Genomic DNA, 15,698 nt, shown 5'->3' on the forward strand with positions numbered 1-15,698 from the left:
TGATTATAGCAACTTGAGGTTTAAATTTGTTCTTCAGTTCCTTGAGCTTAAGAAATACTGAGCAAGTTCAGCCCTTTTGATTTTCTGACTCCAACTCCTTGCACATTTCATTGCAATATTCTACTTTGTCATCCCGTGCTGCCTTTTGAAATCTTCTATTCAACTCTTTAGTATCTTGAATTCTGTTAGTGATTGAACTATGTTCTCCCAAAAGACACATTAAACTCCTAACTCTCTAATCGGTTAATGTGCCCTTGTTTGGAGAAACAGAAGTTTTTCTTTGTAGATATTATCAGTTAAGAAATCATACTGGAGAACAGTGGATGTTAATCTTAACCCCTTTTGAGTGGTATTTCAAAAAAGGGAATGACAAATATGGTAGCACAGCCACATACCAAGGAGAGATAGCATGTGAAGATTTCCAAGTAAAGACTGCCAATGATTCCAGGCAGCCACTAAAAACCCAGGCAAGGGGCACGGCACAACTCCTTTCTCAAAGTCCCCAGAGTCAATCAATACAGCTTGAGACTCTGTGTAAACCTGCAGTTTCCAGAACTAGGAAATAATAAATATCTGTTCTTTAAAGCCTTTGAATTTGCAGTGTTTTTTGAGACAGCCCCAGGAAACTAAGAACAGTCATCCAAACAACCTCACTCATCTTATAAACTGAATTTACTACCAAGTAAATAATAATCTATTTAACTTGTTAAAATCTACTAATAAAACCACTTTCATCTGTCTTATTTTAAAAATTCTGTATTAGTTAGTTTAAAAAAATAAAAGGCAAAAACAATTCAACTGCTAAAAATTCTTTAAACAAACCTACCAGTATAATGTACTATTAAGAGTTTTATTTCTGGAGTCTAGTTTATCTAGACTCCTGAAATTTCTGTTCTACCTAGTTTTAGACCCCAGCTGTAGGAATGGAAGGCTGTGGGCAAGTTTTCAGATCTCTCTGAAATGCAATCATCTGCATTTATAAAAAAAAATATTAGTAAGAATAAAACTATCTTAAAGGGTTGTTCTGAGGCTTAAGTGAGCTAAATCAAGTCAAATACTTAGCACAAGATTTATCTATTAATAATTACTGATCTAATATTCAAATGAGGTAGAAGTAACACTCAGAGATGAACATTTCAGGTTATCAATAGTTCACTGTGGTTGTTCATTAAGTTAGTATTTGTTATTGACGTCAAGATTATTATAATGTACACAATAAAAATGTCCACACAGCTAGTAGAGAGTGGTCAGATATTTGACTGTTTCACAGAAGTCTCAATGAAAATAAACCACAATCATTCTTTAATACAGAGGCCTAAGAGAAATTTCTTTTGGATTCTTATAATGATTAACAAAGAAAATGCTATTACATAGTATGTGGTGGATCTCAATTAGGAGAGGTCCCTTCATACCCACCCACTCTCTTCACTCTCATGCCCAAGGCACCATCTGGAAATCTGAAGGAGTATATTTTGCTACACAGAGGTGGGAGATGCTATTTACATTTAGTAAGTGGGTCTGTGGGACTCTAGTTAACCTACTTCTGGCCTAATCATTGAATTATGATCCTCTGCTTTGCCAGCAGTTGAAAAGATCCATGAAACTACTAAACTTTATCACCACAGTACACAGTACAAAATTTTTCCTAGACTTTTTTTTAAAAAGCAATCTGAATGTGCAACAAATTATGTTCAATAAAAACACTTCTTAAAAAAAAAATAAAAAAACAACACTTCTATGACAGGCTAAGAAAAACCAAAATACCCAACCCTGTGTTTCAAGAACATATTGTTTTACTTTAGTTTCAAGCATAAACTATACAATATATAAATATATACTCCTTTTTTTATATATTCTTATTTTTTATATTGTTCATATTCGAACTGACCCATAGCTGACCCTCCAGTGGGCTGTCAGAGGCTGTAAATCACACGGAAGTAGACTTGCCCATCCTTCACCTAGGGAGCAGCTAGTGAATTTGAAACATGTGCCTTAGGGTTACCAGCACAACTTCTTACAAATAGGCTAACAGAGTTCCTATACAGGCATACACCCTCCCCGCCCCCATGAATCTACTGAGTGTAAAATCACTATGGTATCTTTTAAGTACTCCACAAAGACTTATTTCTCTTCACTGCACTTTTAACTAGGAATTAAATAGAATGGAACAATTTGGAATTTTTATTCTCTGTCAAATTGCTGAAGTATATACTCTCGAAGGCAGGACCATGTAAGTACAGGTAGGTGATCTAACAGGCATCTTCTCAAAACAAGGAAATGAAGCAGAATATGCAATATTTGATAGCTATTCCATTGATGTGTAGGCCAGTAGAGAAAATGCAAGCACAAAATTTTTCTTAAAAAATAAACTTGAATACAAGAAGAAAAATTTAACAGATGTCCTAAAGTTTTATACCAACCTCCTCTGAGAGCAGAACTCTTTCCTTTAAAAAAAAAGTCTGATAGTTTTGTTGTGAAGTTCAACAAAGCAGCAAACTATGGTGCAAAAAAAACCAGCAGCAAATGCTGGCAAGGTTGTAGAGAGTGGAACCCTTATTTACTGCTTGCAGCCACCATGGAAGGCACTTTCTCAAAAAGCTGGAAATACAAATACCATTTCACCCAACAATGCCACTACTGGGAATATACCCTAAAAAACCCACAATCGGTATCCACACCCATATCTACTTCTGCATTATTTACAATAGCAAAGAGATGGAAGCAACCCAAATGCCCATCAACAAATGAATGGATAGGAAAAGTATGGTATATGCATACAACAGAATAGTATGCAGCACTTAAAGTCAAAAAGTCATAAAACATTACACAACATGGGTGACCTTGCAAGACATTATGCTGAGTGAAATATCTCAGTCACAAAAGGACAAATACTGCATAGCACCACTTACTTATAAAGCAGGTCTGACATGAGGATTTGGGAGAATAGGATTAAGAGTGGACAGATAATGAACCATGCACTGCAACAGATGAAGGAAATAAATGTTTAAAAGGAATGAATGAGTAGGCATGATATGTATGACAACATCCTGGAATAAGAAGCATATTGCAAAGAGGACTGCAGGGCAGGGTTGTAGAAGGTAATTGTGCAACAATGAATGACTATTAACAAAAACAAACCAAAAAAGTGAACAAGGGGAGAGAGAGGGGGTAAAAATGTGCAACAATGAATGAATGAAAATCTAACTTTTCTGTAAACTGTCATTAAAATCACAATTAAAAAAAATTTTTATGAAAAAATTTTTTAAAAGAGAAGCTGTTGTTCTTAGGTGCCACTGAGTTTGACTCATAGCAATCTCATGAGCATCAGATCTGAACCTTGTCCTTCCTATCTTGTGCCATCCTCAACAGTCTCTGAAACACTCAAGGCCATTGCTGCAGCACTGTGTTAAGTAAACTAGTTAAGGGACTTCCTCTATTTCACTTAAAAGATACTGTTTAGTATCACAGAGTCTTGATCAAGTAGTTAAAGTATTTGGAATCTGCAAGGTATGTGCTTTAGGAAGGACTATTAGTGTCCATTTGCCACTCTAATCAATTTATGAGTACTGTATCTATCTCCCAGCCATTAAATAGTAAAATTTAAAATAAGCATCTTAAACCAAATATCAAATCATTGCAAATATCAGCAGAGAAATAAAGAATTTATTTAGTAAGAAGAGAGTCCACTACATCATTAGGATAAAAAAAATTCAGGATCAACACTACCACCAAAACACACACATTCACAAGTAAAGTGAGTATAACTTATATTGAGCTCATCTCTATGCCTGGTCTCATCTCATATCCAATAGGAAATGATGATTAGGATTCTAATGATGATTAAGTTCAGTGGCTATGTATGACTACAGAAAAGAAATCTATATGGTCTACAAAACCTTGGCCATAAAAGCAGCTAGTTAACTGCTCCACCACAGTGATAAAGCCAATTCTGGGTTGTGTCGACACTGTCAGTTTCCAAGGATAAAAATCTTAAGGGGAGGAAATGGCCTATTAAATCAACAGATGGTAGCTTCGAACTTTGGTTAATGTGCACAGATACTTAAGGGGAAAAAAAAAAAAAATTAGAAATTAAAAAACCCAAAATCTAACATATATGTGCTTTTTAAAAAGCTCAAAATGTCAAAAAAACCCCAAGACATATAAAACTGAATTCAAACAAAAATTTGTAGAGCCACTAGTAACAATACAGCATCCATAAACGTGCAAAAACCTTTCTAAGTATCATTAGAAACTGTTAACAGTGGCAGGGCTGTGTTGCTTAGTCATTTTAGTGTTACAACCTAATTCCTGTGTCTGGAAATATTTCATACTTGTTAATACTGCTAAACTTGTTAAAACAGTATTTCCTTCAAAATCATTTAGTGAAAATGTTTTACCTCCTCGTCCTCAATTTCAGAGGTGTTAAGTTCATGTTTTTGACAGTAAGGACCCTCTTTCCACGCTTCTGTATCTCCACAGTCACAGAAACCTCCACCTCCTGATGTTGTCATCTTGAAAAAAGAAGTGTAGAGGATCTAGTGAATAATTATTCACCAAGGGCCATCAGAATATAAATAAACATCTCAAGTGCTAAGAAAATAATGTCTCTGGAGAGATACTAAACTTCATTAAATAGCAAACTGTTCACCATTTTAAATGAGCCTATAGGCTAACACAGGGATTTAGAAATAAAATAAGCAACTTTTTAGTGTCTGGTAAACTACAGCTATTGTAAAGAGGTAAAATATGTCTATGTACAAGATTTCCTCAATAGGCACATGATGCCTTTTCTGGCTGAATTTCGACCAAACTGATATAAAGGACTACCTGGATTGTTAAGTTATAATGTGATGTAAGCATTCTTGTTTCCTGAAAGGTTATACAGAAAATAACCAATAAGGTCCACAGAAGTAGGTCTCTACCTTCTTTTTTTTTTGTCTCTACTTTCTTTAACACCCTCTAAATGGCTACTCTTCGAGTGTTAGGAAACAGACATGCAGACCGGCTGGCAGAGAACCTAAGAAAAATCAAACCAATTTTTCACTTCTGGTAATAGTGATTCAATTAAGGTGTGGTAGTGATTCAAGCAAATCGAATAAGAGAGATAATCAATAACTGAAAATATGGCTTTTCTTAAAGTATTGTGAGGACAAGTTTGAAATGATTATGAGAGGCAGCAAATTTTAGAATAAGTCCTGTCCAGTGCTCTTCAAAAGAAGAGTTGGCATGTTATGTATTATAATATAAATAATATAACCCCTACAAGCTACAGTTATTCTCAAGATGGACAAGAAGAAACAAGAACAGGCATCCATTTAAAAAATGACAATTCTGTCATGCAGTTTATATGCTTGTTTCTGTCTAAACACAGGTAGAGAAGATTAAAAGATTCTCTTACTGATTTAAGAGAACATACAAGAATATAATCACTACCGTTGAGTTGATTTTGACTCTTGGTCAAAATTTTGACAGAGCAGAATTGCTCCAAAGTCTGTAAATCCTTACAGAACCAGACAGTCTCATCTTTCTCCTGTGAATAAATCAGTGGGTTCAGAACACCAATTTTTTGGTTAGTAGGCAAACACTCTAACAATACATCAGCAGAGCTTATTTCTTATTTCAAGAATTTAAGAAGCTTAATTTTTTTTTTAAAGCTCAACTCTGTGATTGTTTTAGTTCATTATTTTAAATATATTGTAGAATAAATAAAGAAGAGAAAAAGTCCTGAACCTCTCAGAAGTTATGTTCATTTAAAAAAGAAAAAAAAGAATGTACATTCTTTTTCTACTTTTCATTTGAGAATAGGGTGGAAAATTTTAACAACAGTTCTCTAACCTCTTAAAGTTCACAGCCCTGACTTCAATTTTTCAGTACAAGACTTAGGAGTAATCTGCCTTTATTTGTATCATTGTTTTAAAAAGCAATTTTTTGTTTGTTTTAAAAACACAGACTATATTATAGCAATGAGAGAATAGAATCGGTGGGTCTTGAGGGCTGGAATTGGATCTTAAAATACACTGTAGTAAACTCCTCTTTAATATTAAGAGATGACAAATTTTCTGTAAAAGATGACCAATGGAATCTTAAATGTATAATTACATCACCTATATTTACTCTTTTTCACATACATTTTCCATTCAAAACCACACCCTCATGTTTGCAACTCTTAATTTTAATTTCTAATTTTTAATAATTCTTTCCATATACCCAGAATTATAAAAACTATAAAATAAAAAAACAGCAAACAAAAGTAGTGGAAAATAATTATGGATGAGCTAATATTTGCACTGTCATTCTTTAAGACCTGTATCTCAAGAGGACTAGATTCATAATTCACTTCTACACTGCTATTATATGTTTAATGTTATTTAAACACAATGCCAGAACCACTATTTACCGTTTTCTTAATGTTAAATCTTTTAAGTTTTAAAAAAGGAAGAAAAGACATAATACATAAAATTTAGTACTATGATTATTATCTTGACATTACTAACCCTGTATCGATGGTCTCTGTGAACACTTCCCAAGAAGCACTCCATGCATAAAACACAAGTTGGATCAACTGCACAGTCTCTGTAAAGTTAAATTAAAAAAATAAAAATCAGATTCTCATAAAGTAACTGTATAGTTCACAACAGAAGAGCTTCAAATTGGAACCCATTTGAGGACAGAACAGTTAAGGTCCTTAGTGGTATAAGAGGGAAAGTCCTTCAGATCTTTAATCAGTAAAATTAGCTTAACATTTGCTTATAATGAAAGGTGCTAGAAAGTCTTTGAAGGTACATATATTATGGAAGAGAAATTTTTCTTCAAAATCTGGGAAACATACTAAAACACGTGATGCATTTGAAATAAATTAAAAATTTATAAAATTTAAGATAAAGTAAAATTTCAAATAATTACTTCCAAGTAGTATCAAGGGTCTTGAAGTAATGAAAGATTTACACACTTAAAATATTATTCTTAAATTAAATTTTAAAATGTTTAAACTTTGATGACCACCTAACATCTGGTGACCACCTTACAGCCCAGGAGGCACAGTGAAGGAAAATGTGAGAGATCAAGGGGACTAGCTGGCAGCAGTACCCTCAGTTGTTTCATCTGCGTTTATCATACTGCCAGCAAGATCATTTAAGTAGAAGAATCTTTATAATTCCATGAAATGATGAGAGTCACAATCAGCGACATTTTCCACAATGTGTCAACATCCTGTGTTCAGTTCTTCTACTCTACCTGTCCTGTCCCCTTTATGGTCTCATCTTTGCTTTTAGAATAAAGTTGACCTTCTGATCTCACCCAGTTGGTTTTTCCATAGAGCATCATCCTTAAAGTACTACCATTCATGAGTATCAGGGATATAGAGTCACAACCCAAAACTGAGAAGGTGGGGTTCCCACACCTAAGGGGCAGACAAATGGGTATGCTAGAGACAGAAAAAGGATGCTGCAGCTCAGATGGACTTAAGAGAATGACATTGTCCAAAGCTGTAGGGGTAGTGCTGCCATTCCAAGGGGGAAGGAAAATGGAGCTGAAGTCCAAAGCCAAAACTCAGCCTCTGGAGGGCAGGGATTACTTTCAAGCCTTAAAAGCTAATGTAGTTAGTCTGTTTTGCTGGCTTTTGGACTTCTTGGTGCCAATTATCCCTTCCCTGCCCTCCTACTTTCTCTGATTTGCTATAGAAATAACCATGTTGTGCCTGTTCCATACTCTACTTTGGAAAACAGGTAATCTGTATTCTAGATTTCACAGCTTCGTAAATAAAGGAAGATTTTGCCCTAGGATGGAATATACCTCAAGTTTCACCCATGTTTAAGTCAGATAATTCAGCGGATTTGGAATTGATTTAACTTTTCAGATGTTGTTCTGGGGTGAATGGGTTTAGTACGTGACAAGAGTAACGCATTCTGAGAAGACAAAGTGTAAAAGAGTAGGAACTGAACTGTGCATAATCTCTCCCCATGCCCTCGAAACATGTTGCAAATCCTAACTGTGGTTAAATCCTAGTTTGGAATAGATTTTCTTTGTTATATTAATGGAACAGAGTTAGTGTAGGGTATCTCTTTACTCAATCTCTTTATTATTGTTACTGTGTACCAATCCATAGCTGACTGACTGTCCAGTGAGTTTTCAGAGGTAGTAAACTGCACTGGAGGTGTCTGCCCATTCTCCCTTGGAGTTGATGGTGCATTTGAACCATATAGCTTCAGAATTGTAGCACAACTTCCTACCGCTAGGCTGCCAGAGCTCCCTAATCAATCTCTTTAAAAATACATCTGTGGAAACAATTGCTGGAAAAGCTCAATATCAGCTGTGAAAACTAGACTGTGGAACAACCCACCAACTTCTCATATGCAAGTTCAAGCTGAAGCTAAGGAAAATTAAATCAAGTCCACAGGAGCCAAAATCTGACCTTGACTCTATCCTACCTGAATTTCAAAACCATCTCAGGACCAGGTTTGAGGCCTTGGACCTTAATGAGCGAAGACAGGATGCACTGTGGGAAGATATCCAGGAAGAATACAAAAGGTCACAAAGACAGAGGAGTAAGAAAAGACCAAGATGGATGTCAAAAGAAACTCTAAATATTGCACTGGAGCGCCGAGAAGCCAAAGCAAAGGGAATAAATCAAGATTTTAAAGAGTTGAACAGAAGATTTCAAAGGGCAGCCACGGGAAGACAAAGTATTACAATGAAATATGCCAAGACCTGGAGTCAGAAAATCAAAATGGCTGAGTTTGCTCAGCATTTCTTAAGCTGAAGGAAATGAAGAATAAATTCGAATCTCGAGTTGCAATATTTAAGGATGCTTTGGGCAGAATATTAAATGATCCAAGAAGCATTAAAAGAAGAAGGAAAAGGGGAGCTCTGGTGGCCTAGTGGCAAGAAGCTGCAACTACAATCCCAGAGGTACACGGTTCGAATCCACCAGATGCTCTGCTGGGGAAGGAGGGGCAATCTCCTCCTGTACCAGTCAGATCTGATTTGACGGTACACGCACACAAAAATAATAAAATAAAAAAAGAAGAAGGAAAGAGTATACAGAGTCATTGTACCAAAAGGAATTAATTGGTGGACACAGAAGAATTTCATGAAGTGGTGATGAAGGAAGAAGTTCACGCTGCTGTTAAAAAAGTGGCAAATAACAAGGCCCCAGAAATTGATGGCCTACCAATTGACGTATTTCAACAAACAGATGCTGCCCTGGATGTGCTCACCAAGTTGTGCCAAGAAATCTGGAGGACAACCACCTGACCAACTGACTGGAAGAGGTATGTATTTGTTCCCATTCCAAAGAAAGGTGATCCAACAGAGTGTGGAAATTACCTAACAGTATCATTGATAATCACATGCAAACAAGATTCTGCTGAAGATTATCCAAAACAACTGGAATAGCACATCAACAGCCTGAAGTGCAGGATGGATTTAGTAGAGGCCGTGGCATTAGGTATATTATAGCTAACACCAGATGGATCATGGCTGAAAGCAGAGAGTAACAGAGGAATGTCTATCTGTGTTTCATTGGCTATGCAAAGGCATTTGACTGTGTGGATCACAGCAAATATGGCTAACCTTGACGAAAACAGGAATCCCAGAACACTTGATTGTGTTTTATGTGAAACCTAAACTTGGACCAGGAAGCAGTCGTCAGAACAGAGCAGGGAAACACGGCACGGTTCAAAGTCAGGAAAGGAATGCATCAGGGGCATCCTATCTCCATACATTTTCAATCTATATGCAGAACAGATCATTCAGAAAGCAGGGCTTTAGGAGGAGTAATGTGGCATCAGGATTGGAGAAGACTCATCAACAACCTACGTTATGCAGATGATACAACCTTGCTTTCTGAAAATGAGAAGACCTGAAGTGTTTGCTACAGAAGGTCAAGGACAGTAGTCGTCAATATGGGTTGAAGCACAGTATAAAGACGACAAAGATTTTCACCACTGGGCCAATTGGCAGCATCATAGATGGAAAAGAGATTGAGGTTGTTAACAATTACAGCTTGCTCAAATCTACAACCAACACTCTTTATATAAGCAGTCAGGAAATTAAAAACAAATTGCATTGGGAAAATTTGCTATCAGGGAACTCCCTAGTGTACTGAAAAACAACGATGTCAGTCTATAGATTAAGGTGCGCCTAATCCAGGCCATGGTCTTCACAATTACTTGCTATGCATCAGAGAGCTGGACAATGAATAAGGATGACAGAAGAAGAATCGATGTCTTCAAATTGTGGTGTTGTCTTGAACATACCAGAGGCTGCCAAGAAAATAAACAGGTCTGTCTTGGAGAGGGTGAAATTAAGTTTCTCTTGGAGGTAAGGATTGTGAAGCTCCATCTCACACACTTTAGGCACATGGCCAGGAGAGACTGGTCCCTGGAGGATATCATGCTTGGAAGGATGGAGGGACAGCACAGGAGAGGAAGACCCTGGATGAGATGGATTGATACAGTGACTGGGGCCACTGTGGTTGGTGTGTTGGAATTAATGAGACTGGCTCAGGACAGGACAGCGTTCAGAGTTGCTGTACATAAGGTGGCAGGCAAGTTGACAACACATAACAACAACAACAGTTACATAAGTGGAGAGAGAAGGGGGAAAAGATAACAAAGGAATATACATTTAAAAACCAGCAAATGTAGTGTGTGATCTTTGGATCCACTCATGTATCAATCAATCAAGATCATTTTAACCCCAAAGAGATATTGGTTATGAAGCTCTGGTGGCATAGTCCATAGAGTGTTGTGAAGCTAACCAAAAGGCTTTAGTGTCCAGTGGCTCGGATTCACCAGTGGTTCTGTGAGAGAAAGATGGACAGTCTCTTCCCCTTAAGATTTGCAGCCTCAGAAGCTCAGTGGAAAGTCACTGAGTCCAGTGGAAAGTCACTGAGTCAAGATCAACTCAATTACAATAATTTTGAGTTCTGTTTTGGTTTAAGATATCAGATATTATTAATATATTGCTATATGTCATCAAGTTGTAACCGACTCACAGCTGATCCTCCAGCAGTTAATCTCATGGAAGAAGATTGCTCATCCTTCTCCTGAGGAGCTGCTGGTGGATTCAAATCACATACCTTTGGGTTTGCAGTGCAGCTTCTTACCACTAGGCCACTGTTGTTGCTGTAGTTGTTCTTATGTGCCATCAAGTCACTTGAGACTCACAGTGACCCTATGTACAAGAGCCCTAAACCCTGCTCTATCTTATGCCAACCTCACCATCTCTCACGCATCTACTCCAATTATTCCAATCACTGAATAGATCCACCTCTTGAGGGTCTTCCTCTCTTGTGCTGTCTGTCCCTCCACCCTCCCAAACATGATGTCTCTCTCAAAGGAATGGTCCCTCCCTGCAACATGCCCAAAGTATGTCAGACGAAACTTCAGAATCCTTGTCTCCAAGGAGCAACCCGGTTTTACTCTCTCCAGGACAAACCTGTTTGTTCTCCTAGCAGTCCATGGTATATTTAACACTTCTCCAGCACCACAGCTCAAAGGCAATAATTCTTTTTCTATCATCCCTAGTCAATGTCCAGACATGTTGTGAGGAGAGACAGGTCCTTGGAGAAGGACATCATGCTTGAGAGGGTGGAGGGACAGCACAGGAGAGGAAGGCCCTCTCTGAGGTGGATTGATTCCGTGATTGGGATAATTGGGATGGAAGTGTCAGAGACAGTGCGACTGGCACAGGACAGAGCAGAGGTTAGGGTTGTTGTACACAGGGTCACTATGAGTTGCAAGCAACTCGACGGCACATAACAACAACAAACAACATGCCCCGTACCTTAGTCTCCAGCCTAATGTCGTTGCTCTTCAGTACTTGTGAGAGGTCCCTCATAGCTGACCTTCCCAATGCAATCTGTCTCTTGATTTCCTGGCTGCTTGTACCAAGAGTGTTGACTGCTGAGCCAAGCAAACTGTTAACTATCTCAATCTCTTCACCATCCATAATGATGCTGCCCATTGGCCCAGTGGTGAGAATTTGTTTTCTTGATGTTGAGCTTCAATCTATATTGAAGGCTACAGTCCTTGACCTTCTGCAGCAAGCACCTCAGGTCCTCCTCAGTTTCAGCAAGCATGGTTGTGCCATGTGCAGACCGCAAGTTATTGATGAAGTCTTCCTCCAATCCTGATGCCACATTCCTCCTTGTGGATGATCTGTTCTGCATACAAATGGAAAAGGTATGGAGACAGAACACATCTCTGGTGGACGCCTTTCCCGATTTTGAACCATGGAGTGTCTCCCTGCTCTGTTCTGATGACTGCCTCTTGGTTCAAGTATAGGTTTCACATAACCACAATCAAATGTTCTGGGATTCCCACTCTTCTCAGAGTCAGCCACATCTTGTTGTGATCCACACAGTCAAAAGCCTTTGTATAGTTAATGAACTGTCTGAGATAGGAAGCTGTCCTTGATACTTCTACCTAATAGTTGTACTTAAAGACTCTTAAATTGAGGAGATACTAGCCACATCATAAGAGACTGGCATGAGCATGAGGTGTCCAAAATCACAAAAATCCTGACTGCTTCAGACTTAAGCCATCGTATCAAGGGCTAATTAAGGGGAAAGAGGTGTTGAATGGTGTAGCAGAAGTAGAAAGGGATGCTGGTGGAATAGAAAAAGGGGTGGGTCAAAATACATGTGGCAAGGGTGGGTAACCACACTGAATCTATTGGTCATTTTTCTAATTAGGTGAATGTCTTTCATGTGCTCTTTTCTATAAAATGGTTGTCAGATACTATTATTAAAAAAAAAATTAAGATATACTAGGAAGAAAAGATTGGCCATCCACTTCCAAAATTACAGGCCTTTGAAAACCTACTAGGTCATTAGTACTCCCTATTTAGTGCTAGTGTATTACGATGTTAATGGTTAGGTGAACTATACACTGGGGAGTTGCTGAGAAAAAGGATACTGGGATGGCCAGGGAAATATATATATGTAGGAATATAGACTAAAAAGAGTTCTCATATAAAGGCAACTGTTGAAGTTGAGCAATGAGTACATGGCAGGTCCATGAAAGCATGCATTCAACTTTAATCATGTTTTAAATTGTCCATAATAAAAAGGTGATCAAAACCAATTCCCAGATAAGTTATTTCCTACTTTGTAAGAATTGATAAGTAGCTATTAAAGCTTCTGAGACACTTTTCCGAATCAATTCAGGTAAATAAAATTTCCCCCTTTGACCTACTAAAAATAGTAAATGACAGGAAATCATGATTGGCTTTTGGTTTGGTTTTTTTTTTAGGAATACATGTTTTGTGGAGATTATTGAATAGTATCATTAGTATTACATGCAAGCAAGATTCTGCTGAAGATTATCCAAAAATGACTGGAACAGCACATCAACAGAGAACTAACTGCCAGAAGTGCAAGCTGGGTTTAGATGGGGTTGTGGTACTAGGGATATTATAGCTAATGTTAGATGGATCTTGGCTGAAAGCAGAGAGTACCAGAGGAATGTCTATATGTGTTTCATTGACTACGCAAAGGCATTTGACTGTGTGGACCACAACAAACTGTGGCTAACTATGAGAAAAATGGAAATCCCAGAACACTTGATCATGCTAATGTGAAACCTATACCTGGACCAGGAGGCAGTTGTCAGAACTGAGCAGAGGAACAATGCATGGTTCAAAATGGTGAAGGGTATATGCCAGGGATTTCAATCTATATGCAGAACAGATTATCTGGGAGGCTGGGCTCTACGAGGAGAAATAGGACATCAGGATTGGAGGTAGATTTATCAACAATCTGTGTTACACAGATGACACAGCCCTGCTTGCTGAAACTGAGGAGGACCTGAAACGCTTGCTGTAGGTCAAGAACTGCGGCCTTCAATATGGAGTGAAGCTCAACATTAAGAAAACAAAGATTCTCAACACTTAGCCAATTGGTAGCATCATGATAGATAGTGAAGAGAATGAGACTGTAAACAGCTTTAGTTTGCTTGGCTTCACAATCAACACTCTTGGCACCAGGAGCCAGGAAATTAAAAGGTGTACTACATTGGGAAAGTCTGCTGTCAGAGACCTCTACAGAGTACTGAAGAGCAATGGTGTCACTATGGAGACTAAAGTGTTGCCTGATACAGGCCATGGTCTTAGTAATCACTTGCTATGCATCAGAAAACTGGACAATGACTACGGATGATAGAAGGAGAATTGATGCCTTTGAGCCGTGGTGTTGGAGAGGAGTGTTGAATATAACGTGGACTGCTAAGAGAACGAACAGATTCATCCTAGGGAGGGTGAAACGAGAATGCTCCTTAGAGGCAAGGATTCTGAAGCTTCATCTGACATGTTTTGGATATGGTGCAAGGAGGGACCAGTTCCTGGAGAGGGACGTCATGTTTGGAAGGATGGTGGGACAGTGCAGGAGAGGAAGAGCCTCTATGAGGTGGACTGATTCAGTGACCGGAGTAAAGGAGGTAGGTGTGTTGGAGACAGCGAGATTGGCACAGGATAGAGCAGGGTAACATGGGGTTGCTATGAGTCACAGGTAACTCGACAGCACACAACAACATGCTTTAAAGACAATTTGAATGTAATGTATCAATCTTGGATTCAAACATCTAATGTTTATTTAGGAACTTCTACGCTATAGCAATAAAAGAGATGGCTTTACTCTTCCTCTCGTATTTTCTCTATCAAGTTTTGGCAATTCTAAGAATTTATCCATTTTACCTAACTTCCAAGTGTTCTTGGTTTCTGACACTTTAGGAATCTAATAATTTTTTATGGCATCTCAAAGACAAAGACACATCATTTTGTTTAAAAATAGGCTAATAACAAAGCAAAAAAGTTGGCATTTGATGGGTACTGCCGAACTGCTGAATTTTCAGAATCATATTGGTTACTATCACCTTCATTTCTTATTCTAAGTTGATTTCCACAAGATGCTTGCTAATTAATCACAGCAACTTCAAAGAACTGGGCTTTGCAAGATATGATGCTATTAAAAGTAATGTAGTAACATAATGAATGAAAATTAAATGAAACAATACAAATGAATAGTGTGAAACATCATGTATACAAACTTTGTAAGGAAACCAAAAAAACCAATTGAAATAAAAAAGGACTAGTATCTGCTGTGTTTTAATTTTATGTTTTACTTGTCTTTTCTTTTTTATACCTTGCCTTGCCAGCAATTTGGCTTACTACAAACTTTTAAAAAGTAATTTTTTCAAGAGATCCAAGATGGCAGCGGAGGCAGAGACAGCGTGGGGAGCTGCGGGAGCAGCGAACCACTTAAAGCAGGGCCATTATGGCCTCCTACAGACTTCGCTTACTGATAACTGAACACTTAAACAGTTGATGACTGGCCCTCAGTGAAGATCGAGGCTCAACAACAGGAATTCAAGGATTCCCAAGGAGGAATGGGTGAGTCTCCTGGCTCCCAACCCCCTCATGCAAAGCCTGCCTCCACGCTGCACTGCACAGCTGCTGCAGCTCCATGAGGCTTCCACAGCCGGAACCAATGGATTCCCTCACCCAGGATGGATGCTGGGCACCGGTCCTCCTCAAGACTGGTACAGCGAAGCCACCACACTGCCGCAAGGTGGACTTGTTCTGGAGAGAATTCTTGGAGCCAGGATGGTGGCAGTGGGGGAAGCGGGCACCCGCCGGCTGCCCGCACAAGAGGGGCCATGCGCATGCCCAGCGCCCATGTGGCGGGGTGGGGGGGCACG

At 38.5% G+C, this 15,698-nt stretch overlaps 1 protein-coding gene across 2 annotated transcripts in view; it reads right to left on the minus strand.

The window, feature by feature from the left end:
• The window catches only part of UBR2 (ubiquitin protein ligase E3 component n-recognin 2), a 169,334-nt gene that overhangs the window by 105,536 nt on the left and 48,100 nt on the right, over positions 1-15,698 (minus strand). For both annotated transcript variants that reach the window (XM_006881986.1, XM_006881985.1), the window contains exons 3-4: positions 6,495-6,573; positions 4,398-4,511 (exon numbers count right to left, since the gene is read on the minus strand). In XM_006881986.1, the coding sequence (XP_006882048.1) occupies positions 4,398-4,511; positions 6,495-6,573 (193 nt within the window). The remainder of the gene's footprint in view (positions 1-4,397; positions 4,512-6,494; positions 6,574-15,698) is intronic.

This window comes from Elephantulus edwardii, unplaced genomic scaffold, assembly GCF_000299155.1.
Source record: "Elephantulus edwardii isolate Elephantulus edwardi_28Jun2011 unplaced genomic scaffold, EleEdw1.0 scaffold00017, whole genome shotgun sequence".
In the NCBI taxonomy this organism is placed as follows: Eukaryota; Metazoa; Chordata; class Mammalia; order Macroscelidea; family Macroscelididae; genus Elephantulus; species Elephantulus edwardii.